Below are 27,888 nucleotides of genomic sequence, written 5' to 3'. Positions count from 1 at the left end.
TTATTGGATGTGCAGTAATACACTTTATTTGGTAATCCCACATACAAAATCTAAAAATGGTTTCACATGAATAATTTAAATATATTTATGTTTTAGTCATATCCATTGACATTTTTTGTAATAAAAGGTTCATATATAATTAGGCTGTGTATTGTTCACCTGAAGGATACCAACTGTTCTTTAGGGAATGAAATCAGCAATCCTTAACTTGGTCTGGAAACTCCTGAAGACTAGATGTGATTGACTCTCAACTGCCTTCTGAAATGGCCTAGCAAGTTAAATTTATTGAATCAAAGCAAAAATATACTTCAGGTAAGGGCAGGCAATAAACAAAGCAACCTGAAAAGTATGGCTTGGAGCTAATTAGTAACCCAAGTCCATAAACATTATACTAGCCTATACTGCACCATTTAAAAGATAAGCCGAGAACAAGTCCAATAGTGATTGAAAGTTTGAGGCAAGAGAGTAATATGGGCTGTTGATAATATTTAAGACAATTGGTTTCTCCATCATATCAGACAAATTGTCAGTTTGGACTTATTAGGCCCAATTGTCTGTTTCAATGCTGAATACAGAATAATGTGCCTTAACCTTAAACTTACTAACTTCCTTTCATAAAAGCCCACAAATTTTATCTTGGACTGAAATCCATATTTGCAGGTTAAATACTATCTACAGCATCTGTCAAGTTTTGTGACACAGTAGCTCAAGACAGTTCAGATAATTAGCTGAAGGTTTGACCAAAAGCATTTCTATAAAGAAAAATACTGTAAGGAAGGCAATAGCACATAAAACAGAATAACGTAACACCCATGTTAGTTTACCTTGGGGATAGATTTCAGTGATTTGTCTATTGTGTGATATCAGTATATCAATGGTTCAAGATCCTAACAGGCTGATTCCATTATTCCCTCTGTGCAACTTTATTAAACTTACACAATCAATATACACCTTAAAGCGATTCATTATAATCGCAAGGATCAGCACATTCAAAGTCCGGATGTAAAAGTTGTTTTGATTGGTTTAAAGATATTCTCCACTCCTCCAGGTCCTTCTGGATCAAATCGGTCTCTTGTATGATTCTAGCACTCTCCTCCTTTGCGTTCTCCAACTTCAGCCTCGTCACCTATTCATAGGGATAATAGGAAACAGTATAAGTGGCACATGAATGATCACCGAGTAGAAAACAACCATGAGGAAAATTTATTTCACCCTGAGTCTAGTGGGGGTCTGGAATGCACTGCCTGGGAGTTGAAGCAGGTAACTTCACACCTTTTTAAAAGATACATAGTTTAGTGAGAACACTATGTACATTAACAAGTTCTCAATTTCAATCCACCATGATGATTTTGATGTTTAAGTGTGATCACAGTAGGTTAGTAATGAGTACCGATTGTAGGGCTCCAGAAAAATGAATGTTCAACAGCTCCTCTTTCTGCTGCAACCAGGAGATCCCTGATGTCAGCCCAATGGTCAATATCAGAGAGGGAGAAAACCAGGTTTTTGTTTTATTAATTCATGGGACACAGGCATCGCAGCATTTATTGCTTGTCCCTAGTTGCTCTTAAAGATAGTGGGAAGCTGCTCAATTACTTCCATTAGGGAGGATATTCTAGGATTTTGACCAGTGACAATGAAGGAACAGCAACGTATTTCCAAATTAGAATGGTGAGTGGCTTGGAGGGGAACTTGCAGGTAATGATATTCTCTATGGACAAAATGCTTACTTGTGAAGTTCTGATTCACTAATGTCCTTCAAAGAAAGAAATCTGTTCTTAGTTGGTCTGGTTGTCTTTTGGTTGTTGTAACTCCAAAAAGGTCTAGTGTGTCAGTTTCATAAATAGAATGATAAACAAACTACAATACATATAAATAGTCCATCTATCTATTTAAGTTCTGGGTCTGGACATGACAAATGCAATCCCAGCCTAGCAAAGTTTTTCTCATCAACATTCCATAACATGGAACTTGTGCCAAGATTGAGATAGTTGTTCAGTGGAATAGCCAAGTGAAACAGCCTATCAATCAAATTCTCTAAACATATTCACAAACCCACCTCTAATATTGGAAATGAGAAAGGCAGCAAGTACATGGCAGACATCACCATTTCTATACGTCACTCACCATCCAGACTTGAAAATGATCATTCCTTCCTTGTTACCCAGTCAAATTACTAGAACTCTCTGGCTCAATCACACTAACTGCACCATATTGAATACTGACTCTTCAATGTGTCAGTTCTGCTTTTAAAGGGCAGTCAGGGAAAAAAAAAGTTGATATTTTTACCCATTTTGATTCAATTACCAAGTAAACCGACAGAATCTTATATGCACATGAGCAACACCATGATGATTCCATTAATTCTTACATTTTCTCAAATCTCTATTGTAAATAGACCTCAAACATTCGTTTTTAAAACATACTAACGCACAGGGCTGAACGGTTCTTCCTTCAATTGTTTAGGATATTGTGGAAATTTCAAAAATTCCAATATCCTAAAGACCACAAAAATAAGCCATACTTCAGAAATAAAACTAGTCTTAAGGATGGCGTATCCTTCAGTGACAAACTTATCTGACAATTGGCAACCCAAGATTATATTCAGGAATAGAAAAATTTCAAACCCCAATTGTAAACTGATTTGAGCATTATTGTTAGGCAAAGGTTGATCAGACCATCCTATCAGACATCCAGCATAAATGATGTCTGTTAAACTGGATTACATCTTTCTTCAGTGGCAATGTCTCCTTTTCAAATAATATGTACTGCGGTGTAACCCAATTCACATCATTGCTGACAGAACTGAAGCACCTACTCACATGCAACATGAATGCCTTGGATCAGATAAATATGTTTCCCTCAAGAACTTAGAATAATGTGATAATTCTGATCAATATAGTTATGAGTTAGAAACAAACATTGCTAGACTATACTATGGTTTCAAAAAGAATCATAGTCACCTTGGTAAAACAATTTTGACACAGGTATCCATTTATCTGTGCACCCTCACCAACTGACATTTATTAACTAATTGCATTGTGCTGCCTGCTTCAGATCATCAGATTTCATCAATTTGTGCAATGTTTAAAATTTACTCATTAGTTAGTTCAAGTTTCCCTGCAGTACTAACTTAAAAACACTTCCATCAGAAATTTTCTTTTTGACATGACAGTTTATACATCGGTAAAATTATTTATATCTTGTTCCCAGTTTGTGCTGCTCCAACAGGATTCTTACATATTCATAAAAGTAAATGTTAAATTATTTTTTATTGGAAAACATTGCAATGAAATATTACAATGCTTAGAAGTAGATTCTTACCTGGAACCTCCCCCTCTTTTCTTCTGTGAATTTTTCCAGCGTTTGTAGTTCTGCCAGGAGATTCTCCACATGTACCTGAAGCAGACAAGTTATTCCGCAGTCATTCCATTTCGTAACTCAGTAGTACAACTTAGAATATGAAAAAAGGGTGTGGGGAGTGAAACCTCTTTTGGTCAGTGTTTTGAAATCTTCAGCAGCAATAGGGAAAGAAAAAACATGTTCGTTTGTGGTGGAGGAAAGAGATCAATCACAAAATGGTCTAATTTTGGAGCAGAAAGTTTCAAAATTGTTGCTTTTCTTTGTACTGTATATGCTTAATAACTCATACATAATTTCTAACTGAAATAGAACTGTTGACTTTGATTCAGATGTGTAGCTTGCAATATAAAAAATAATGCCCAAAACAAGTTAAATTCATGGTAGGAATTTTGACTCAATTAGAATAGATTGTTGTTTTACAACTGAAATGCAATCTTGCTATAAAGTCGATGTGGCATCTGTTCTGTCAGTTATAATTTGTAGACTTACTTGCATGTATTTTCTGATATTTTTTTCCCCATTCCAAATCCCTCCTTGGGATGCAGTTCCATAGTAAGTAAATTGCCCTCTTGAACCAGATCCAAATGGGCAGGGAGCACTGGCAACCTCCAACTCTAAAGCAGGTCAAATTATACCCACAGCACCCAAACCCTTGGCTGCAGACCCATTTCCAAATTTCACTGTCCACAAACAAGCAAAAATCAAACAAAAAAAAAAATTACCTTACCATTACATCCCTTCGGCATGCATTCTTTTGATCATGTTCTTCAATTATTCTATTGGCTGAAACTGAAAAAACAAAAATAAGCAAAGATGAGAACAGACATTAGGGGTATATCCTAAATCAGAGGCCTCTTTGTGAACAGGACCTTTAACTATTTACACTTTTGCACTTCAAGGAAAGAGTAAAGCAGCAGTCTCACTCAAGGGGGAAGCAAGGTGATGACAACCATCTGTTTATGTGTTGCTAGATACTTTTTGTTAATTCCATTCTGTTAGAACGGTGCAATGACAGAGCTAAAAAAAGGTGTGCTGCGCTGCTGGTGAGAAAAACGAAACAAGCTTGGTGAGAATTCTACAGCTACACTCAAAAAAAATTATGACTACCTCCAAAGAACTGAGCCTGATTTTAAACTTCATGTCTTTGTATTTGGTTATCCTATACTGTAATTTAACACCACTAGGTAACCAAGCAATTGTTTTATTGAACAGTAGAAATTGGAGCAAAATCAAAAGTTGTAAAACAAAATCATAGATTTCTGATACTCCCATGTTTCACGCTGCACAGCAATATATGGCTAACCAATACCTTTAATAGAAACAAATATGATGACCAGGACTTACTTTATTCATTCCTGGGCTAGCATTTGTCACCCATTACAAACTTCCATTGTCCTTCAATTGGAGTAGCTTGTTAGGATATTTCAGAAGACATTAAAGAGTTAATCACATTGCACAAAGTCATGATTCACATGTTTACCAGACCAAGCAAAGATGGCAGTTTTCCTTCCCTAATGGATTCTGGTGAACCAGAAGAGTTTCACAACAATTCACAATAGCAATGGTGACTCTGAAACAGAGATTGGCAGAGGCTGTTCTCATAATACTCAAGGATGTGTGGCATAAGAATCTAAGTACAATGTGAAAACCAATTCATATAACATGCAGGTTGCCATGTATAATGTAAGCATCAACCAAAATAGAAAAATGACTCCAGAGATTGAAAATAAAATTTAAAAATTCTGTAAACACTCAGCACGTCAGGTAGAGTCTGTATAGAGAGAGAAATGGAATTAAAATTTTGATTCCAGTAAGAATATTCTTTGGAACCAACAGCCAATTTATGCATTCATACCCTTTCTGCTGCTACGCGTGTTTTGTCAACGTGAACTGGCTGCAATGCAATTGATGAATAGGTGAACACTGCTTAGAAAACGAACTTTCACATACATGTGCTGGCTATTACACGATTCCATCTCTTAACACTAAGTGTCGCAGCGCGTGGGGAATACATTGTTTATGCCAGAGTCTGCGTCAACATCACATGTTCACTTGACTCTCGTGCTTTGTTGTGAAATGCTTTTTGAGAGATACTCCATTATTTTCAGTTTATTTTTTGCAAATGTTGCTGTGTTACCTACAAATATAGGAGGACAACATAAAGAATGTTTACAAGCAACATCCTGGTGATAAAATTGCAGGTGGTGAAAGTAGAAGAAAGGCTATAACACTTGAAGAAGTTCGATTTTATAAAATGTTTTGAATGTAATGAAAGAACATATGATATTATTGATGCAACAGGAATAAAGCAGTGTATGTTATGGGGCATTAGAGACAATGTAGAAAAATTAAAGCTGTATTGCTGGAACAAGTCTTAGTACTAGCAAATCTGAGAGATCACAGCCAAAGGAACTTGAGGAAATAGAGCTGCTTCTAAATGTGTGGATAGAAGATCAAAAGAAAAAGTGATCTGGGACCAGCTTTCTCACCATAAATGAGAAAGCCTTACGAATTTATGAAATTCTAAAGAAAAAATGCTGAAAAACCTACAGATTTGCCTGCCTTTAGTGCTAATCATGGCTGGTTTGCTGGTTTTAAGAATTGCTATGCTTTTCATAAAGCAAAGTTACGTGGTGAAGCTGCCGGTGCAAATGGACAATGTGCGACAATAATTCCTCCCATAGTGGGAAAAAAAAAATTGATTTAGAAAGAAGGCTACAACTTTGATCAAATTTTCAATTTGGATGAGACAGGTTTATACTGGAAGTGATTGCCACCAAGCATCTACATTTCTAAGAATGAAGCACGCACTTTCGGCTTTAAGGTTGCAAAGGATCATATGACTGTTGTTGGGTGCCAATACGAGTGGAGACAAAGCTTAAGTCTGTGGTGGTGTACCACTGCCAACCTGTGAGCCTTGAAAGGTTGTCTTAAGTCCACTATAGATATCTACTTTAGGTCACCAGAGGGGTTGAATGATGGGGCAATTTTTTTCTGACCTTTATTGTTGATGTTTTTGAAGATGTTTTTAGAAATTATTGCAAGAAAATCACTTTGGATTTTATGATTGTCCTCATTCTGGATAATGTGCCAGCCATCCTCCAACATTGCTAAACATCATAGAATATAGAACATTGCAGCACAGTACAGGCCTTTTGGTCCTCGATGTTGAACCGACCTGTGAAACCAATCTGAAGCCCATCTAGCCTACACTATTCAATTTTCAGCCATGTTTATCCAATAACCATTTAAATGCCCTTCAGGTTGGCAAGTCAACTGTTGCAGGCAATGCATTCCACATCCCTACTACTCTGAATAAATAAACTACCTCTGATATCTGTCCGATATCGATCACCCCGCAATTGAAAGCTATGGCCCTTCATGCTAGCCATCACCATCGGAGGAAAGAAGCTCTTACTGTCCACCCTATCTAACCCTCTGATTATCTTTTATGTCTCAGTTAAGTCACCTCTCAACCATCTTCTCTCTAATGAGAGCAGCCTCAACACCCTCAGTCTTTCCTTGCAAGGCTTTTCCTCCAAACCAGGCAACATTCCTAGTAAATCTCCTCTGAACCCTTTCCAAAGCTTCCACATCCTTCCTATAATGCAGTGATCAGAACTGTACGCAATATTCCATTGCGGCCACACCAGAGTTTTCTACAGCTGCAGCATGACCTCGTGATTCCAAAGCTAAATCCCTCTACTAATAAAAGCTAACACACCGTATGCCTTTTTAACAATCCTATCAACCTTGGAGGCAACTTTCAGGGATCTATGTACGTGGTCACTGATCTCTCTGCTCATCTACACTACGAAGCAAACTTACCATTAGTCCCGTTCCTGCTTTTCCCTGTTTATTACTGTTACTCCTTCCAAAGTGAATTACCTCACATTTTTCCGCATTAAACTCCATTTGCCATCTCAGCCCAGCTCTGCAGCTTAATGTTCCTCTGTAACTTACAAGATCCTTCTGCACTATCCACAACTCTACCGATCTTAGTGTCATCCGCACATTTACTAACTCATTCTTCTACGCCCTCATCCAGATAGTTTATAAAAATGACAAACAGCAATGGACCCAAAACAGATCTTTGTGGTATAACACTAGTAACTGAACTCCATGATGAACATTTCCCATCAACCACTATCCTCTTTCAGCCAGTCAATTTCTGATTCAAACCGATAAATTGCCTTCAATCACATGCCTCTGTATTTCATGTAATAGCCTACCATGGGAAACCTGATCAAACACCTTACTGAAATCCAAATACACCATATCAACTGCTTTACCCTCATCCACTGGTGTGGTCACCTTCTCAAAGAACTTAATAACGTTTGTGAGGCACGACCTAGCCTTCACAAAACCATGTTGACTATCCCTAATCAACTTATTCCTTTCTAGAGGATTATAAATCCTATTTCTTATAGCCTTTTCCAACACTTTACCCACAACCGAAGTAAGGCTAACTGGTCTATAATTACCAAGGTTGTCTTCTTGAACATTGGAGCAACACTTGCTATCCTTCAGTCTTCTGGCACTATTCCTGTAGACAATGACGACATAAAGATCAGTGCTAAATGCTTGGCAATCTCCTCCCTGGCTTGCCAGAGAATCCTAGGATAAATCCCATCCAGCCCAAGGGACTTATGTATTTTTTACGTAATTGCTAACATCTCCTCTTTGTGAGCTTTAATCTCAACTAGTCTAGTAGCCTGTATCAAAATGCTATTTCTATTTCCAAACACAACCTTTGTCCTTCATGGATGGAGCAGGGTGTAATAGCAGCTTTTAAAGCTTATTATTTAAGACATAGATTTAAGAAGCTAATTTCAGCTACTGAGAGGGATAATAAGGGCAGTATTCTTCAATTTTAGAAGAGCTTGAACATCAAGAGTACTATTGACATTATTTAGAAGCCTGCGATGATGTCAGTAAGGACAGCTTGCATGCAATTTGGTGGAAGCTTCTCCCAGATACTATTTATGATTTTATAACTTTTGAACAGTCAGAGGAGCTCCCACGCATCAAAGAACATTGTATTGCTCCTGCAAAACAAGTTGGATTTAAAAAAGTGGAGATTGAGGATGTTGAAGAGCTGCTCGAGTCCCATTATGACCACCTATGGAAAGTGAAGAAGAAGATGATGAAGTTCAAGATGCAGCTGCATGAGAGCTTCCCACTTCTCTTCTATGCTGAGAAAGTAGAGAGGCAATTGCAGCTCTTAAAAGACAATGATTACAATACAGAACACAGCAAGATAGCAGTTTGTGGAAATAAGGTCTTACTTGGCACCCTATGAATAGCTTCCTTATGAAAGAAAAAAAATGGTAAAATAGCAAAACTTTAAGCCAACCCCCTGGAAACAATCAGAATACAATCAACCACAGCCATCCATTTCTGGATTAACTATTTTTCATCCTAACCCTGCAACCACAACTGGTGACGACGACGACTCTCAGACCATCTTAACTCAGCAACCTCAAAACCACACTCTTTCCCCCATCAAGTTATCTTCAAAGTTTTTTTAAGGCAAGTGTTAAATTTACTCATTATCAGATATGAATTTAATATTTAACTGTACTTTCCATTGTGTTAGGCTAACTACTATATTTGTTTCAAATCTTAACTAATATTGTTGGTGGTCTGTCCCGGCTGTATTTTTTCCATAAACCTGGTTATTTTTATTGCGTGATTTTCTATAGTGCAAGGTTTCACAGGAATGCAACTGTCACATTATAGTAGAAAGGAAAGTACACGTTTCACCAGGACTTGTATAACTTTTTTAACCAAAACAAAACCCTTACAGTGGTGACAAAGACTTGGTCAGATTTACCAGGATCAATCAGGTTATTTTCCAGTACAGTTGTGCAGTTCTGAAGCCTCCTGATTAGTGTTTCCTTCTCAGATTGCAAGCTCTTCGTCCTTGCCGTTAACTCCTCCGTTTGGCCCTATTAACAAAATGTGGGATAATAGTTGAAATAGTACAGGTAATAAGAGCCGTGACACCTTAGTCTTTTTTAAAATCCATGTGACCAAAAAGAACTTAACCAAACTCCAGTATTCACATTAATATGGCAGGTGCTAGTTTTTTTAAAAAAAAATCTGGGATTAGATGTGGGCATGGTTGGATAGGCCAGCATCTATTGCCCTACCTAATTGTCCTTGAGAATGTGGTAGTGAGCTGCCTTCTTAAACTGCTACAATCCAGTTGGTGCAGGTACACCATAGTATAGTTAGGGAGGTGATTCTATGACTTTGATCAGTGACACTTAAGGTACAGCAATATATTTCCACATCAGGATGGTCAGTAACTTGAAGGGGGAATTGCAGGTACTGGTGTTCCCATGTCTGATACCAATGTTCCTCTAGATGGTAGTGGTCATGGATGTGGAAGTAGCTGTCCAAACAGCCCTGGTAAATTTCTACAGTACATTTGTAGATGGTACACACTGCTGCTAATAAGTGTCAGTGATAGAGAGAATGAGCCTTTATGGATATGTTGCCAATCAAGAGGACTGGCATGTTCTGGATCGTGTCAAATGTAAAATAGAAACAGAAAATGCTAGAGAAGCAGCATTTGTGGAGAGAAATAAAGAAGTTCTCAGAACTCGTCAACATTAGAAGTTTAACAGATTAAGAACAAACAGAAACAGGATGATGGGAGGAGAGAACAAACAAAAAAGGGGGCCAGTCTGGAACAAGGTAGAAAGCAGGAATACTGCTGAGTATTTCTGCACTTTGTTTTTATTTGACAGGTTCTTAAATCGAGAACATTCCAGTAGAAATACAGTTCTTAACTAAGAAAATTCCTTACTATTATATTTTTGTCAAATTTTGACAAGAATTCCTGTAACTCCAAAATTTGATATCTAATTAAATTGTTTCTATACCTGCCATAGCACAGAAATCGCCGTTTGTCACACAGTAACACCCTATGTGTTATGTGCTGTCCTTTCTCAACCGGTTGGTTAAGAATAAGAATGAAGCAACATATGCTTCCTTCTTATTCTTAACCAAAAACTCAATTTCATGAGTCATCCAGCATTTCCTATACCTACTAGCCTTGCTCCAACAGGAACACACTGTCTTTGGACTCTGATCTCATTTTTGAAGGCTTCCTATTTTCCAGCCATCCTTTCACCTGCCAACATCAGACCACCCCCAATCAACTTTTGAAAGTTCTTGCCAAATACCATCAAAATTGGCCTTCCTCCAATTTAGTATGCTAATTTTAGATCCAGTCTATCTTTTTCCATCACTATTTTAACATTAATAGAATTATGGCTCCAAAGTGCTTCCCCACTGACACCTGCACTGCCTCATTTTCTAAGAGTAGGTAACGTTTGGCTCCTTCTCTCTTAGGTACGTTCACATACTGAATCAGAAACATTTTGTACACACAAATTCCTCTCCATCTAAGCCCTTAACACTATGGCAGTCCCAATCTACGTTTGGAGATTATTTACTACAAAATAACCGGTGATATAAACTATAAATGGTAAATACTTGTTTGAATAACAGCTTTCATGAGCAAAGAACTAGAAAAGACCTCAGAACTAGTTAGGGTTAGTTATATGATCACTTTGTCATTGTTAAGTAATCAAACCTTAAACATCACATTCAAGAAAAATGGAACAAATTCCTTCACAAATTCAGGATACTTTTCACAAATGCTTCAGAATTAGGCTGGCAGTAAATCTAGGAGGAAGTGAGGACTGCAGATGCTGGAGACCAGAGTTGAAAAATGTGGTGCTTGGAAAACACAGCAGGCCAGGCAGCATCTGAGGAGCAGGAGAATTGACGTTTCAGGCACAAGCCCTTCTTCAGGAATGGCAGTAAATCTACTCAGCCAGAACAGAATCTTGCCTTTGCCATCTTCAGTTCCTGCTTTAACTGCTGCTGGGCAACTTCCAAGAGTTGATTTTGGTCTCTAAGCTCTGTTTCAACCACTCTCAGTGCCATGTACCTAAAGAAATAAAATGATCATGAGGATTGAAAGAAATCTCAACATACATCACTAGAGATATCAAAAGCCAAAGAATAAAGTCACCTGCATAGTTCTCTTTTACAGCTATCACATACATTTACAATGACTCTAGATACTTTTAGTTATACAAATTGTTTTGTGTAGTTGCACTCAACTGGGGGCCTGCTTGGTTCTCAGATGGATGCAAGAGATTTTGAGGCATTATTTCAGAGAAGAGAGGAGCCATCCCCAGTCACCTGGCCAATACCAAAATCGTCCAAAATTAAAAGCACAAACCTTCTCATCATACCTATTGGTGTGGGGAGAGGATCAGTTACACTCTCAGGGGCTAACTAGGATCAGTTACACTCTCAGGGGCACAACAAACTTTTAACCCAATTTACCGTGTAACAACATTTTAAAAAGGATTTGAGTATGCCAACTATTCAATGCATTAAGTGCACTCAATTCAAATGCATCACAGCCAAATTTCACTTACTTTTCCATATCAGCACGAGTCATCCTTGATAGAGGGGGTATTTTCTTTCTGAAAAAGAAAATATATTAAAATCTAATTCAAGTTATATTTATTATGCACTAAAGTAAGAACATGCATTTTAGTCAGAAGATTTACGTCTGGAACAACAGTGAAAGAGACAAATATACTGTCAAAATCAGTACGTCAATTTCAAACCTATTAAAATTTATCCAATTCATAACAATGCCAGCATTCGTGAGCAAAAAACAAAAAGGTTGCCAATGTTATCATGGCAATATCAGATTTCAAAATTAGTTGACACCACCAGGACCAAGCAAGCAATGTATACTGCATGAATAATACACAATTATAGGTATCTGTGACTATGGAGTTATTTCAAAATAAATTTTGAAATAAAAATGTTTCAGTATGGTAAGAAAATAGTAGAATTGCATCCATATTAGAAGTCTTACTTTTGATGCTGTAACAAAGACATGCAATGAATTAATTTTGCTTCTATGTTTAAAAACATGACCTTTGAAGACTGTGCTGTCAACAGTCTGATCGAGGTTAAACACACAAATATACAGTATATAGATCGGAGGTTTCTCATTTCATGAATGATTCAAGATTGTTTGTAGTAAGATTATATGATGATTGGCAAAACTATTGACAATAACACAAGGAGAAGCTTATGACTACACCAAGCTGTCAGAGATATTCATCAATTTGTAGTGAAGCCTGTAATCTAACTTCAAAAATGACTTCTGTAATACCTTCCCCAAATGCGAGAGAAACAATGGTCTTGTTTCTCAGGTTGAAATACTAATTTGTTATTCTTTTGTCAAAATTAAATGCAGAGTTCATAGCGCTACATTTTACAACTCAATAGTACTAAGACCTGAGATTCTGGACGTCTCAGACTGTTCATTGAACTCGGAGACTGTTGCCTTTATGATAAACTGCAAACAACTTACTCCATCACCTCAGTACAAACTTCTAGATTTCCACTGATACTTAAGTACCCAAGGCTTGTTGTCAAGTAGGTGGTTTCACAATAGAATGCCAACTTTTAAAACTTTCACAAAATTAGTGAATGTGAAATTGTAAAAGGAATTAAATAAATACATTTTCTCCAGTTAAAGAAAGAGCAGTTATGCATGTAAAAGGTACAACTTCCCCTTCTAGGTTGAGAATACCTAAGAAAAAGGCAGCTAGTATAAATGAAGGATCATTGCAAGGGAATGGAGACAGTCAGAAAAGCAGAACTTATCCTGTTTATGTAATCCCAGTTAGCCCAAAAGGCATCAATTCGTTACATCTCAGTTAATGCGCCAAGTTGTAATGTGGAGTTGGTTACTGGGTGTATTCACAGATTATTAATTTACACTTCTGAGCTCAGATTAGAGAGTAAATTTTACCTTTTATTTAACGTCTGTTTACTTGGCTGTGCTGTTGCCTCAAACAGGACAGCACTAGACTTTTTCTCTGAAAAATTAAATGTCCGAGGTAAATCTTTCTCAAATTCTGGGAGTACAGGGAGCTTTCTCAAAGATGGCCGTGAGACTTTATCTAAATTGAGAAAGAAATGGTGAATTGAATAAACATGGAAATTTCTCAATTATTGCTGATATTAACGACTCAACAATAAATTTCTTTTGAAGCTAGTGTCCTGACAAATGAATCTCTTAATACCCTCAAGTTCAGAACAGTTATTACCCTGGACTTGAAATTGGTTTCTCTCTACACAGATGCCTTCCAGACCTGCTGAGTTTCTTCAGCATGTTCTACTTGGTTTCATAGTTCCAGCATCTGGAGTATTTTATTTTTGTTTGAGTACTTCGCCCCATTTGATGTATAACCTAACCAACTTCTTGATCACTGCACCAGCTGAGCTGCATCAACGTCTGATACACCAACACTTGCTGATCAAACCCCCACCATGGTCTTGCACCTCTCCATCTTCTGACTTCCTCTAATAGTAAAACCAACCAAAATTGTGTTCTTTTGTTGCACCACTGACAACCATACTTTCATTCAGCCTTTGGCCTTGGAACTTTGAATCTCCCCATTTATGAAAATGCATTAGTGAAACTGTATCTACAGTATGCAGCATAAAATGCCATACCCAAATCTTAGAAGCTAGCTGAGGTGAAGGTTGGGGAGACACTGACCAAGAAATCAGCTAGGAGAAAGTGAGATTACAGACACTGGAGATCAGAGTCAACAGCATGGTGCTGGAAAAGCACAGCGGGTCAGGCAGCATCAGAGCAGGAGAATTGACATTTTGGGCATAAGCCCTTCATCAAGAATAGGAGCCCTCATTCCTGATGAAGGGTTTATGCCTGAAACATTGATTCTGCTACTCCTCAAATGCTGCCTTCCCTGCTGTGCTTTTCCAATACCACACACTCGATCTATGAAGAAATGAATGGATTTTTAAAAATTCACCCATGGGATGGGGCATCTTTAATAATCAATTCACAGTTACCCTCAACATGCTGGTGGTGAGCTGCATTTGTGTGCTATAGCTAGGCTTACAATGCTGGAGGGAATTCCAGGATCTTGACCAAGCAATGAAGAAGTCAAGATAATGAGTGGCTTGGAGGGGAAATTGCAGGAGGTGGGTGGCCCCAGGTATCTGTTGCCATTGTCCTTCTTGATGGAAGTGGTCATAGGTTTGGAAGGTGCAGTATAAAGACCTTTGGCAAATTTCCGCAGTACATCTTGTAGATAGTACACACTGCTACTACTGAGCATCAGTGGTGGAGTAACTGAATGTTTATAAATAATCAAGCAGGTTACTTCGCCCGAATGGTGTCAAGCTGGAATGTTGTAGGAGGCCAGTGGACAATATTCTATTACATTTATAACTTGTGCCTTGTGGATGGTGGATAGTGTTTGGGAAGTTAGGTGGTGAGTTATTCATTGCATTATTCCAAGCCTCTGGCATGGTCATTCAGCCACATAGTCCAGTTTAGTTTCAAGTCAATAACAACGCCTAGGATAGTTGGGGTTTCAATGATAAGTCACTGAATGTCCCTTATTGGAAATGGTTATTGCCTGGCATTTGTGTGGCGTGAATACTACTTGCTACTTTTCAGCTCAAGCCTGGGTATTGTCCAGGTGTTGGTACATTTGGACTTGGCCTCCTTCAGTATCTGAGGAGTTGTGTAAGGTGCTGAACCTTGTGCAGTCATCAGCAGACATTCTTACTTGTGATCTGATGATAGAGGGAAGGTCACTGATGAAGTAGCTGAAGATGGTTGTACCCGGGACACTGAATTGATTGAAGATAGTGGGTTGCATGTAGAAATGAGCATCATGTAAGCTGCTGATTCATATTCAATCAAAATATGCCACTGACTTTGAACTTCACCTTACTAAACAAAAGACAAACAAAAAAAATTGAGTTTACCTGTTCTGAGCATCTTGGCAGTCGGGGCCTCCATTGGAGGCATGGCATTTTGTGGGTGTCTCGGACGGTAAACAGGTAATTTGGACCGCTGCATCTCTTCAGACAGACAATATTGAAGAAATATAACATTGTGAAGGAAGACAGTAGACAGAATAAAGACCAAAACAATTTAGTTGCATATTCACTTCTGGTTTTAAACTCAATTACCAGTAGCTGGTATTTCATCAGACTTCTGTCTTATGATTTAGAGATTGGATCAGGCATAAGGGAGAAAAGTGATGAATTATTTGAGAATCCCCAACTTCTGACCTTTCTTGTAGCCACAGTATTTAGATGGCTGATCCAGTTCAGTTCCTGGTCAAGTAACCCTCAGTTTCATTTGCAAATAAGAATAAAGAGAAGAGAAGATCCAGCAACATAGTGCCATTGACTGTCAAATGGAGATGGTAGTAATCTCTAATTTTAATTGATTATTGCTTGGCATGTCTGTTGACTTATCAGACCAAGCTTGGATGTTGGCCAGATCTTGCTGCATGTGTCATACAGTGCTTTTGGGGCTCAAGTGGTGACAAATGGTGCTGAATGTTGTGCAGTTGTCACAGAGAATCCCCACTTCTGATTACATGATGAATGAAAGGGCATTAATGAAACAACTGAAGATGAGTGGGCCTAGGACAGTAACCTGAAAAACCTAAGGATGTTTTGTGCCACAGCAGTAGCATCTCTTCCTCTGTACCACAAGGTCCACGCACTCATCCAATGTGTTCCAAAAGTATGTTATTACATTTCTGAACAGGCTGACTAAAAAAAGAAACTATTTTGAAGAAAACCTGTCACAATAGTCTAGAATTGAGATGATTGATCTCCAACAAACACAGTTCATCTTCCTTTTTATTGGACACAAATCCAACCAGTAAAACCATCCCTCCGACACCTCTCCACCAATTTCCATTGTCTCCAGTTTCGTTACGGCTTACTTTTGGGGTTTTTGGGGAATAATGGTTGTGTGCCAACCCCCTGGGCCAGGAGATCTGGGTTGAAGTTTCACCTGCTCCAGAGTTAAATAAGAACATCTCTGAACAGGTCAATCAGAGAACATCTGTTTTAAGGGCTTTGTGATGCCTCCTGCTGCCTATCAAACACTGGTTTGATGCCAAACACAATAGCTCACTGATGGTGTTCAACTGGGGAAATACAAATTCAGATAGTTGGTGAGGGGCAGGTGACATGACAGTAGAGTCATAGAGATGTACAGCATGGAAACAGAACATTCCGTCTAATCCATCCATGCCGACCAGATATTCCAACCCAATTTAGTTCTACCTGCCAGCACCCAGCCCATATCCCTCCAAACCTTTCCTATTCATATACCCATGCAAATGTCTTTTAAGTGTTGCAATTGTACCAGCCTCCACCACTTCCTCTGGCAGCTCATTCCATACCCATACCACCCTCTGTGTGAAAAAGTTGCCCCTTCGGTCTCTTTTATATCTTTCCCCTCTCAACCTAAACCTATGCCCTCTAGTTCTGGACTCCCCCACCCCAGGGAAAAGACTTTGCCTATTTACCCTATCCATGCCCCTCATAATTTTGTAAATCTCTATCAGGTCACCCCTCAAACTTGGACGCTCCAGGGAAAACAGCCCTGGCCTGTTCAGCCTCTCCCTATAGCTCAAATCCTCCAACCCTGGCAACATCCTTGTAAATCTTCTGAGTCCTTTTAAGTTTCACAACATCTTTCCGATGGAAGGAGACCAGAATTGCATACAATACTCCAACAGTGGCCTAACCAATGTCCTGTACAGCCGCAACATGACCTCCCAACTCCTGTACTCAATACTCTGATAAATAAAAGAAAGCATACCAACACCTTCTTCACTATCCTACCTACGACGCTACTTTTAAGGAGCTATGAACCTGCAAGGTCTCTTTGTTCAGCAACACTCCCTAGAACCTTAAGTGTATAAGTCCTGCTCTGATTTGCTTTCCCAAAATGCAGCATCTCTCATTTATCTGAGTTAATCTCCATCTGTCACTTCTTGGCCGATTGGCCAATCCGATCAAGATCCTGTTGTAATCTGAGGTAACCTTCTTCGCTGTCCACTACACCTCCAATTTTGATGTCATCTGCAAACTTACTAACTGTACCTCTTAAGCTTGCATCCAAATCATTTATGTAAATGACAAAAAGTAGAGGACCCAGCACTGATCCTTGTGGCACTCCACTAGTCACAGGCCTCCAGTCTGAAAATCAACCCTCCACCACCAGCCTCTGTTTTCTACCTTTGAGCCAGTTCTCTATCCAAATGACAAGTTCTCCCTTTATTCTGTGAGACTTAACTTTGCTAACCAGTCTCCCATGTGCATGTAATCTTCAGGAAGTTTCCCTGACCATCTTGGACCTGATGCTGTCAAAGGAAGTTCGTGGAGCAGTTTGTCACAGTTTCATGGCAAACAGATCCACTTCTGCAGAATTGCTAAACTCCTTCTTTAAAAAAAAAACGACATGGGCAAAAAGGGGACATGAAATTGCGTTTGGCAAATACGGTTAAGGAGAATCCAAAGGTTTCTTATAAATATGTTAAGGACAAAAAGTTAATAGGGAGAGAATTGGGCCCCTCAAAGATCAGCAAGGCAGCCTTTGTGTGGAGCCGCAGAAGATGGGGGAGATACGGAACAAGTATTTTGCATCAGTGTTTACTGTGGAGAAAGGGCTTATGCCCGAAACATCGAATTTCCTGTTCCTTGGATGCTGCCTGACCTGCTGCGCTTTTCCAGCAACACATTTTCAGCTCTGATCTCCAGCATCTGCAGACCTCACTTTCTCCTTACTGTGGAGAAAGATAAGGAAGATATAAAATGTGGGGAAATAGATGGTGACATCTTGGAAAATGTCCATATTACAGAGGTGGTGGTGCTGGATGTCTTGAAATGGATAAATCCCCAGGACCCGATCAGGTGTACCCCAGAACTCTGTGGGAAGCCAGGAAAGCGACTGCAGGCCCCTTGGTGAGATATTTGTATCATCAACAGTCACAGTTGTGGTGGTGGAAGATTGAATGTCGGCGAAAGTGGTGCCACTATTTCAGAAAGGTGGTAAGGAAAAGCTAAGGAAATATAGACCAGTGATCCTAACATCAGTGGTGGGTAAGTTGTTATCCTAAGGGACTGGATTTACATATATTTAGAAAGACAAGGACTGATTATGGATAGCTGCATGGCTTTGCGCATGGGAAATCATGTCTCACTAACTTGATTGAGTTTTTTGAAGAAGTAGATTCTGGGTAAAGCAAGATGGAGGACGGGAAAAATTCCTGGCTGTAAGACTGCTCCTTTTTTTTTAAAAAAGAGGTATTTTAGGAGGTGATTTTGTCGAATTCCAGGAGCAGCAGTTACTGTTTTATATGCTGTTGCATTGTTTTGGAACTTTGGGAAAAAAAAAGTCAAAACAACAGCAGTTTTGAAAGGGAGAAGAACACACAAAGGAAGCACATAGTGAGGACAGTGCAGGCAACAGAGAGAGAGAGACAGAGAGAGAGAGACAGAGAGAGAGCCTGCACAGTTACCTCCTTTGCTGTTTTTGAATTCATGTACCACTGGACATCGGAGTGCATCTGGGAAAATTAACAAACAGTGAATTTCACAACCAATCGTGGAGGAACCGGTTTGGGCGATGTTGACAACACAGAATCAGATAAGTTAATTGTTGTTTTAAGTCTGTCCAAGAGAAAGGCTGCATTAGTGAGTACAGTGGGTTCTTTCTTGATTATATGTTTTTGGAGATAAGGCTCTTGATTAAACTTAAAATATATGCCATAGCTATTAATTTAACCTGGTGCAGATTTTTGTAGAGGAATAAGACAATGTTATTTTCTGAGTCTGTAGATTGTGAAGGAGCAAAAATGGCCTTTAATAGAGTGATATGTACTTCTTGTCAGATGTGGGAGTTTAAACAGAGTTTAAGGGTTTCAAGGGCTGGAAGATTTGAGCTATAGCGAGAGACTGAATAGGCTGGGGCTGTTTTCCCTGGAGCGGAGGCTGAGGGGTGATCCCATAGGTGCTTTATAAAATCATGAGGGGCACGGATATGCTAAGAAGACAAGGTCTTTTCCCTGGGGTGGAGGAGTCCAGAACGAGAGGTCTTAGGTTTAGAGTGTGAGGGGCAAGATATAAGAGTCCTTAAGAGCAACATTTTCATGCAGAGAGTGGTACATGTTTAGAATGAGATGTCAGAGGAAGTGGTGGAGGCTGGTACAATTACAACATTTAAAAGGCAACTGAATGGGTCTATGAATAGGAAAGGTTTAGAGGGATATGGGCCAAGTGCTGACAAATGGGACTAGATTAGGTTTGAACAACTGGTTGGCAAAGACAAGTTGGACCGAAGGATCTGTTTCCACGCAGTACATCTCCATAGCTCTATGACACACCTCTGAACCAGATTACTCGAACCAACACCTTCTTACCCAGAGGTATGAACATTACCACAGCATTACAAAATACCTTCAACTAATACACCTTATTTTCTGATCGCCCTGTTCAGGGATGTTATAACAAACCTCTGGAGCAGGTGGGACTTGAATCCAAATCTCCTCGATCAGAGATAAGGGCATCACTACTTCTAACTAATACCCCTTTCATGACTGATAAATCTCCATAACATACAAATCATTAAATCTTCCATTAAAATTTGATTGTATCTTTTTATGCTGGCAACCTACAAGACAAGTAAACCATTTGTCAATCCCTAAATCTTCCATCACAAACAAAAACAAAATTGCTGACAAAGCTCAGCAAATTTGGCAGCATCTGAGGAGAGAAATCAGACTAATGTTTCGCGTCCGGTGACCCTTCCTCAGAACTTAAATCTTTCACTGTAGATGTTACACCTGGAACCAGTTGCACTTTCACAGCTCACATCTTTTTACAGAGACAAAAAAATACTGCTGGCTGGAATCCAAGAGACACAAGCAGAAAGCTGGAAGAACAGCAAGTCAAGTATCATCAGCAGTTGGAGAAGTCAATGTTTCAGGTGTAAGGGGAGCTGCAGATTTGGAGGTGGGGGTGGGGCAGTGGTTTTGCTGAGGTAGGGATACATGAACACAGGTCGAAGGTATGACCTGTTTGCTCGATGGGAGGAATGAAATCGGTTGGTGGCTGGAAAGATAGATCGATGAGATGAATAGAAGGGAGGGCGAGGGGCTGGGAAGGGAGTTGGGTGCGGGGAAGGAAGTTTATTTGAAATTAGAGAACTCGATGTTGAGTCCTTCAGGCTGTAGCCTGCCCAGGTGGAAGATGAGGAGTATTGTTCCTCCAATTTGTGGTCTGGTTCATTGCGGCAATGGAGGAAGCTAAGAATGGTCATGTTGGAAAGGGGGTGAAATGGGCAGTGGGGGAGGGGATCCAAGAATTGCGATGTAGAAAGATCATGCTGCAGATCTCCGTGTCACATTGCAAGCGGGATGAAGTCCTAACCCACCCTATCTGGATCACACAATATCCTAGGACTTTGGAGAGGTCATGGAGTCCCAGGAAACTGTTAAAGAACAAGTTACCTCAGTTTTCACCATCCAGGGACGCTGAAGGAGGGAGCAGGCACATCCAAGGCCAGGCCTGCGGCCCAATCTTGAGGATCCTCGGGCTCGATTTCCTACCAGTCCTGGTAATGGAGCTTGCAAAATCTTGCCAGATGTTGGGTAAGCAGATAGAGGAGAAGCTGGCCCTGATCTCCATCATGCTGCAGATGCATGAACAAGCAGCTGGGAGACCTTGAGAAAAAGATGGATGAGGAAGAATGCAGTGGTGGAAACTGATACCGATTCCTCCAAGGATAGGATCTTGGCCCTGGAAATGCAGCCCATAATTTGCTGACCAGGTTGATGACCTCAAGAACAAGGGCACAAGAAGAAAAAAATCTTTGGATTGTTGATCTGTTGGAGGGTAAGCAAGGTGAGCGACCAGTGGAATTTATTGAGGACTGGTCGCTGAAATCCCTTAACTTGGAGGCTGGAATGGGAAGCTTGAAGATTGAGAGGGCTTACTGGTTCACGGCACGGAGGTCAGGTCTGGACCAGTGTCCTGGTCCTATCTTGGTACAGCTTCATCATTATTGAGATGATAAGAGAATCGTGGAAGTTTCCAGAATCCGGGGAAGGATCCAAAGGCCCAAGTTTACAAGGGCTCAAAGATCATGTTCTTCCAGGACTCCGCAGCAGCAGTAATCCAGAAAAGAAAATCCTACGATGGCATCAAGAAAAGACTGAAGGAGCTTGGGATCGAGTACTCTGAGGTATCTGACAGTGTTTCGTATCACCTTGAATGGATCTATATATCTCTTTGACATGTCGGAGAAAGCAAGACACTTTGTGAACAAATTAACTTAAAATGAACAATTTACTATGTACAAATAGTAGTGTTGCTTGGGTATGTCTCTTTTCTTTAAAAAGAAAAAAGAGGAAGTCTGGTTGGGGCTCTTATTTTTATTAAATTGGCGATAATCTGGTCTAAACTACGCTCGGGGGCATTTGGGATGTTTGCTTTCAATTTCTACGTTAAGTTATACCAAAGGATGGGTGAGGTACTTACTTTTTTTCGAAGATTTCTTTGTTCACATTGTTATTCCATGGTGCATTTTCTTTCTTTACTGCTTGTGTTTGTGGTGCGGTTCTAGCTAGGAGAGAAAATAGTTCCTAGGGAGGAATGGCTAGATGCCTACTTACGACCAGTTTATGCCGAGTTCAGGTATTTAAATGCCCTGGCTGCTATATTGGCAGCAGAATGGGAAGTTGGATTTTGGCATGTGTAGGTGCCCCCTTTGGGCAGGGGGTGAGTTTCCCTCTTCAGCACCATTAACGTTTTATATGTTGATTTGATTTTGGTTCTTGTTTGTGGGCGGCACGGTGGCGCAGTGGTTAGCACTGCTGCCTCACAGCGCCAGAGACCTGGGTTCAATTCCCGCCTCAGGTGACTGACTGTGTGGAGTTTGCACGTTCTCCCCGTGTCTGCGTGGGTTTTCTCCGGGTGCTCCGGTTTCCTCCCACAGTCCAAAGATGTGCAGGTCAGGTGAATTGGCTATACTAAATTGCCCGTAGTGTTAGGTAAGGGGTAAATGTAGGGGTATGGGTGGGTTGTGCTTCGGCAGGTCGGTGTGGACTTGTTGGGCCGAAGGGCCTGTTTCCACACTGTAATGTAATCTAATCTAAAAATCTAAAATCTAATATAGCCTTTGACAGCTTTGTAGGTTTGTTAACTGTACTGGTTTTAGTTTATGTAGTTTTTACATTCAATGGATCTTGCGACACTAAGGCTCACGATTTGGGTTTCGAGTTCCTCTTCTTTGGAATCCAAATGTTCCTGCAGAAGGTTACAGCTAATGACTTGATTAAATGGCGTACCTGGAACATCAAGGGGAGTCACTCAACAATTAAGAGAAAAAAGGTACTCTCGAGTCTTAGAAAGGAAAAGGTGGATATTAATTTATTACAGGAGACACATTTGGATGATAGGGAACATTTGAAACTACAGCAGAATGGCTTTGATTGGGTTTCTTTTCATCTTTTAATACCAGAAGTAGTGGAGTGGCTATATTGGTTAGGAGGAATCTCCTATTTAAGTTAATGGCACACCCGGGAGGTTTGTAATCCTCAAAGCTTTGATAAACGGGGAAGAATATGGTATTTTAAATGTTTATTGCCCTCTGGCCCATCCTGTCAAGTTTCTGGTAGATGTGTTCTCTAAATTGATTTGTCTCAAGTGTCAGCATATCATCATTGGGGGAGATTTAACTGTCTCACAGATCCCACAGTAGACAGATTGCCCAAAGGCCCCTGACATCCTCTGTACAAACTAAACAATTAGTGGATTGGTGCGTGAAGTTAAGGTTGGCGGACGTCTGGAGGCATCCGAATCTGACAGGAAGGCATCTTCCGTTATTTCAATCTACACAGATGTCACACCAGGATTGATTTTTTTTTTGACTCCCATGGCAACCCTGGACTTGGTGGCATCTTGTATGATTTGTAATATTACCATCTCTGATCATACTCCAGCGTACTTGTTGGTTAGGATTAAGGAAACTATAGTGGGCCTGAGGCACTGGTGAATCTTTATTCTTAAAGATAATATAATTGTGGAGTATCTCTCAAGAATTTAAAATGTTCCTACACATTAATTCAGGCTCAGTTGGTCACCCATCCATCCTTTGGGAAACTGCCAAAGCCTATTCTGGGGGTTACTTATGTCCAACTTTGCCAGTAGAAAGTGGCAGAAGGGCAAGCAGCAACATCTTCTCGAAGCACGGTTGAAGGCAGCCGAGAAGGCCTACATTGACAGGCCCTTGTTCGCCAAGCTAGAGGATTATGGCGCTGCACTCTGCATTTAATTCAGTGCTCACACAGACAGCAAAGGAGCCTACTTTTGCAAGACAAAGGTTGTATGAGCAAGGTGACAAACCAGGCAAGTACCTAGCGTATCAAGCCAGGGGAAAAAACCCCCTCAAATCATTATGTCAATTAAGAAGGTGCTGGGAACCTAACATGTGATTCTAAAAAGATTAATGTGGAGATCCAAGATGGCGGCGACTCAGCAAGTCTGAGTTTACAGTGCTCTTCCCAAAACCTGGGTAAAGTGAGTTACTCACCCCCACCACACTTACCAAACCACCCAAAAAAATTTTCTAACCTTAATTAGCTGCTTACTATTATATCTAAGCAGTTTAATATTAAGTGGATAATGAGTAAACCAAAGGGATCCCGCAGCTCTCAGAAAACAAAGACCCCTCCCCCACCCTCCTCTCCTCCGGCTGCAGCTGATGTAAAAACAGGCCTTGAAGAGATGATTGCCAGGCTGGAAACGACACTCGTCAATTTCATCGCAGAATCCAGACAGAGATGGAACTCATTCGAAGAAAAGTTACAAAAGTACAGCCAGGCTCTCGAGGAATTACAGGGCCGAGTGGAGGGGGCGGAGCTAAAGGCCACGACCTCCGAGGCTGCAGCACAAACAGCTGCAGAACAGGTGCGAGCTCTGGAGCAGAGAGTCCGGGCCTTTGAAATCTACATGGATGACCTGGATAATAGAAATCGGAGAAAGAATATCCGTCTTCTGGGCCTCCCTGAACAAGAAGAGAAGGGACAGTTAGCAGTATTTCTGGAGCGATGGTTGCCCAAGCTTTTAAACCTGGGGGCTGAAACTGACCGGGTAAGGGTGGAGTGGGCCTACCGGGTCGCAGTACGCGGATCTGGCCCAAACCAGCGCCCACGCCCGGTCCTGTTCCGGATGCAGAGTTATAGGGAGAGGCAGATACTCCTGGATGCCTCCAGAAATCTTGGAAAGGATCCTAAAGCTATGATTCATGAAGGATCCAAGATTATGTTATTTCAGGACTTCTCCCCGGCTCTGGCACGAAGGAGGAAGGCGTTTGATGAGGTGAAGAAATGTCTAAGGAACTTAAATATTCAATACACCTTACGCTACCCAGCGACGTTATGCTTTACCCACGAAGGATCCGAGTATAATTTTAGATCACCAGAAGAGGCTAAGGAACTTTTAGACTCGTTTAAATAAATCGTAAGAGACAATTTATGTTGGCTTGCCTCTTCCACACTCCGTGGGGAGAAATGGATACTTTACTTTACTTTTGCTTCTGGGAGCAGGGTTGTCTTCTCTTGCTATTTTATGTTATTATACTTAACTGTAATTTGTTGGAGTTGTAATTTTATAGTTATGTGTGTTTGTACGTGGCATTGATGCTATCAGATATACTCAGGTATGGGTGGGGAGGGGTGGGGGTGGGGCGCTCACTGTCAACTCTAGCTCGGTATTATATCTAAATCCTATTAAGGAGCGCCCGGGTTAAGGGTGGGACACTGTTTGGGAGAGGATATGGTGGACCTTTAGAAAGGAAGTAAGGCCCCCTGAGAACAAGGGGGAGGATCTCCATTCAAACATGTTTTATTTTTTTTGTTCTTATTGTTTGGAAATAGTTTCCTTTTTATTATACTGTTACGAGTGTATTAGAGAACATTTTCTCTTGTTTGAAGGATGTAAGTGACTCAACTATACACTCTGGATAATTGTGGATTAGATTAGTAGTTAACTGAGTTTCATTGTTTTTCTTTCTTCTTTAGTATCATTCCTTTGAATTTTGATGATTATATATTTAAGATCTATTTTTATATTAATGTTTGTGCTTGAAAGTTCTGTTTATTTTTGTAAATCTGTCAAAATATTAAATTTCTAATAAAAATATCTTTAAAAAAAAAGATTAATGTGGCATTTGGGAGATTTTACTGAGTTGAGGGGAGGGGGCAGGCCAAAATGGAGCACTTTTTCAAGGATCTGGAGCTTCCGGGTATGACCCCGAACAAGAGTCTTTTCTCAATGCCCCCTTATCAAAGCAAGGGGTGGAGGCTGTGAAGCAGTTTCAGAGAAGGAAACGTGCACTGATGGACTTCCCAGTGAATTTTATAAAGAATTTATAAACATATTGTTAGGCCTGACGCTCAACATGTTCAATGACTCATGTATTTGGGCATATTCATCACTCCAGGTTTTGATTGGTTGTTTAAAAGTTAAAGTTGTTCAATTACTCAACAAAATGAAACAAGATCTTCAAAGATGCAAGGCGCTTCCATTCGCATGATTAGGTTTGATCTTAAGATAAACATTCTCTGTTTGTTGTACACTATATGAATTCTCCCCTGAATTTTGAAAGGCAAATGTTCAAGAGACTGAATGACTAGTTCAGCTCTTTTAATTGGCATCATAAGCAGCCCCTTATTAAATTAGCTAAACTACAATTGTCTCAAAATTTGGGGGGGGGGGGGTGCGGGTGCAGGGAGAGAGAGAGACACTGCCAGCTTTTGCCCAAAACATCGATTTTCCTACTCCTATGATGCTGCCTGACCTGCTGTGCTTTTCCAGCACTATTATAATCTAGACAGAGGTTTACATGCCTTTCGCTGCACCTTGGATGCTGCCTGAACTGCTGTGCTAGTTTGTCACTGGCCACTTGGGTGTTTCTTTTCTTCCTGGTGATGGAAATTGAATTAAAGAAAAAGAAACAAACAGCACTCTTGCTGATACCTATCATCTCTGGTCACTAATACCCTACTGGTGACAGTAATCACACCATTACCTATTAATGCTGTACAGGGGGTCTGGTGGCACACTGAAAAAGAACCTCTGAACAAGTGGATCAGAAAAGATCTACTCATTAAATATTCTCACACAAAGCTACCTCCGTGGCAGCACGGTGACTCAGTGGTTAGCACTGCTACCTCACAGCACCAGGGTCCCAGGTTCAATGCCAGCCTTAGGCAACTGTCTGTGGAGTTTGCACATTCTCCCCACGTCTGTGTGGGTTTCCTCCGGGTGCTCTGGTTTCCTCCCACAGTCCAAAGATGTGCAGGTTAGGTGAATTGGCTATGCTAAATTGCCCATAGGTTAGGTGCATTAGTCAAAGGGAAATGGGCTGAAAATGTGTTGCTGGAAAAGCGCAGTAGGTCAGGCAGTATCCAAGGAGCAGGAGAATCGATGTTTTGGGCATGAGCCCTTCTGCTGTGCTTTTCCAGCAACACATTTTCAGCTCTGATCTCCAGCATCTGCAGTCCTCACTTTCTCCTCTCAGAGGAGAAAATGGGTCTGGGTGGGTTACTCTTTGGAGGGTCGGTGTGGACCTGTTGGGCCGAAGGGCCTGTTTCCACACTGTAGGGAATCTAATCTAGTCAGTCATGCCCCACCCTATACTCAATGGTCACTAAAACCCCAACACCCGGCAAACGTTATGCTCACCAATACACACACTAAATCCCCGCCAGCATCATATTCAATGACCACCCAGCATTTTTTCAAAAAAAGTCATCTACTACTTGCAATTATTAGTGTCCCTCGGAAGCTGTGACCTGCCATTTATATATAAAAAAAAACTTATTCTCTAGGACGTGGACGTCTCCACCTCCTGATGCTGCCTGGCTTGCTGTGTTCTTCCAGCCTCCCTGTCTACCTTAGATACCAGCATCTGCAGGCTTTTTTTTGTCTCTAAGGTAGCACTGACTAGCTCACCGTCGCGACCATTACCTATGCCCCCCCATAAATGTTTCACAGTCCTCCACGTCAATAAAACACACATTACCTTTACTCATTACTGCCGTCCGCCTCCCGCTAGAATATTTCTGCAAAACTATACACAGGGATTATACAGATTTAGAGTGGAGACAAATCGCCGCCTGAAAATTTAAACTTAGTCCCGCCTAGTCCCTTGACGTCACTTTCCTCCCGTGAATCCGTTACTAGGTTTTCCTTTTCCCCACAAGGCAGACTCCACATAGCGTGCTCAGAAATTATTGAGTTTTTTTTTCTCTCTCGACTTCAAGAAGTTGAAAAGACCGCCGAAGGAAGCAACTTTTTTTTTAACCACCCGACAAAACGTATGAGGATGGATAGGTGGGTGGGTGCATCCCCTCGCTAAGCACCGTTAATGCGCATGCGCGGCAGCTCCTGCCCGTCAAGGCGGTTGAATTTAAAATTCTCTCGGGCTGAAGGGCCGCGCGCCGATTGGTCGGCGGTGGGAGTTTGTTTTCCCGGGGAAGGGGAAGTTTCAGATTGACCGTTCGTTCGGACAACCCTCTTTTTCCCCCTTCGGTAAGGAATGGATTTATCATT

At 40.6% G+C, this 27,888-nt stretch overlaps 2 protein-coding genes across 7 annotated transcripts in view; one reads left to right on the top strand and one right to left on the bottom strand.

Annotated features, from left to right (window-relative positions):
- Positions 1-27,785, bottom strand: knstrn (kinetochore localized astrin (SPAG5) binding protein). 5 transcript variants are annotated; one of them, XM_060828766.1, is made up of 10 exons: positions 27,359-27,785; positions 18,792-18,839; positions 15,226-15,321; positions 13,229-13,379; positions 11,829-11,876; positions 11,230-11,329; positions 9,197-9,311; positions 4,088-4,149; positions 3,322-3,396; positions 1-1,126 (listed from the first exon to the last, which is right to left on the bottom strand). In XM_060828766.1, exons 1-10 carry the CDS (start codon positions 27,366-27,368, stop codon positions 953-955), a joined length of 879 nt encoding a protein of 292 aa, XP_060684749.1. In that variant the 5' UTR covers positions 27,369-27,785; the 3' UTR covers positions 1-952. The 5 variants fall into 5 exon arrangements, with proteins under 5 accessions (XP_060684749.1, XP_060684752.1, XP_060684751.1 ...); XM_060828769.1 differs by lacking the exons at positions 18,792-18,839; positions 27,359-27,785 and adding exons at positions 20,781-21,559; positions 21,811-22,609; XM_060828768.1 differs by lacking the exon at positions 27,359-27,785 and adding an exon at positions 21,811-22,609.
- knl1 (kinetochore scaffold 1) overlaps positions 27,650-27,888 on the top strand; it is a 113,141-nt gene continuing 112,902 nt past the window's right edge. Inside the window, exon 1 of one of the 2 annotated variants that reach the window (XM_060828761.1) lies at positions 27,650-27,669. The gene's annotated coding sequence lies outside the window, so the exon portion shown is untranslated. Of the gene's footprint in view, positions 27,868-27,888 lie in introns of both variants that reach the window. The other variant, XM_060828760.1, reaches the window with a different exon arrangement.

This window comes from Hemiscyllium ocellatum, chromosome 8 (genome assembly GCF_020745735.1).
Source record: "Hemiscyllium ocellatum isolate sHemOce1 chromosome 8, sHemOce1.pat.X.cur, whole genome shotgun sequence".
Lineage (NCBI taxonomy): Eukaryota > Metazoa > Chordata > Chondrichthyes > Orectolobiformes > Hemiscylliidae > Hemiscyllium > Hemiscyllium ocellatum.
This window is presented reverse-complemented; position numbering and strand designations above follow the sequence as displayed.

Bases quoted from the DNA above. Each gene is read 5' to 3' on its own strand.
- knstrn (XM_060828766.1), bottom strand. The intron at 11,877-13,228 runs GTAAAATTTACT...TTTCTTTTTCAG, and splicing joins AAACAGACGTTAAATAAAAG to AAAGAAAATACCCCCTCTAT. The intron at 1,127-3,321 runs GTAAGAATCTAC...CCCTATGAATAG, and splicing joins AAAAGAGGGGGAGGTTCCAG to GTGACGAGGCTGAAGTTGGA.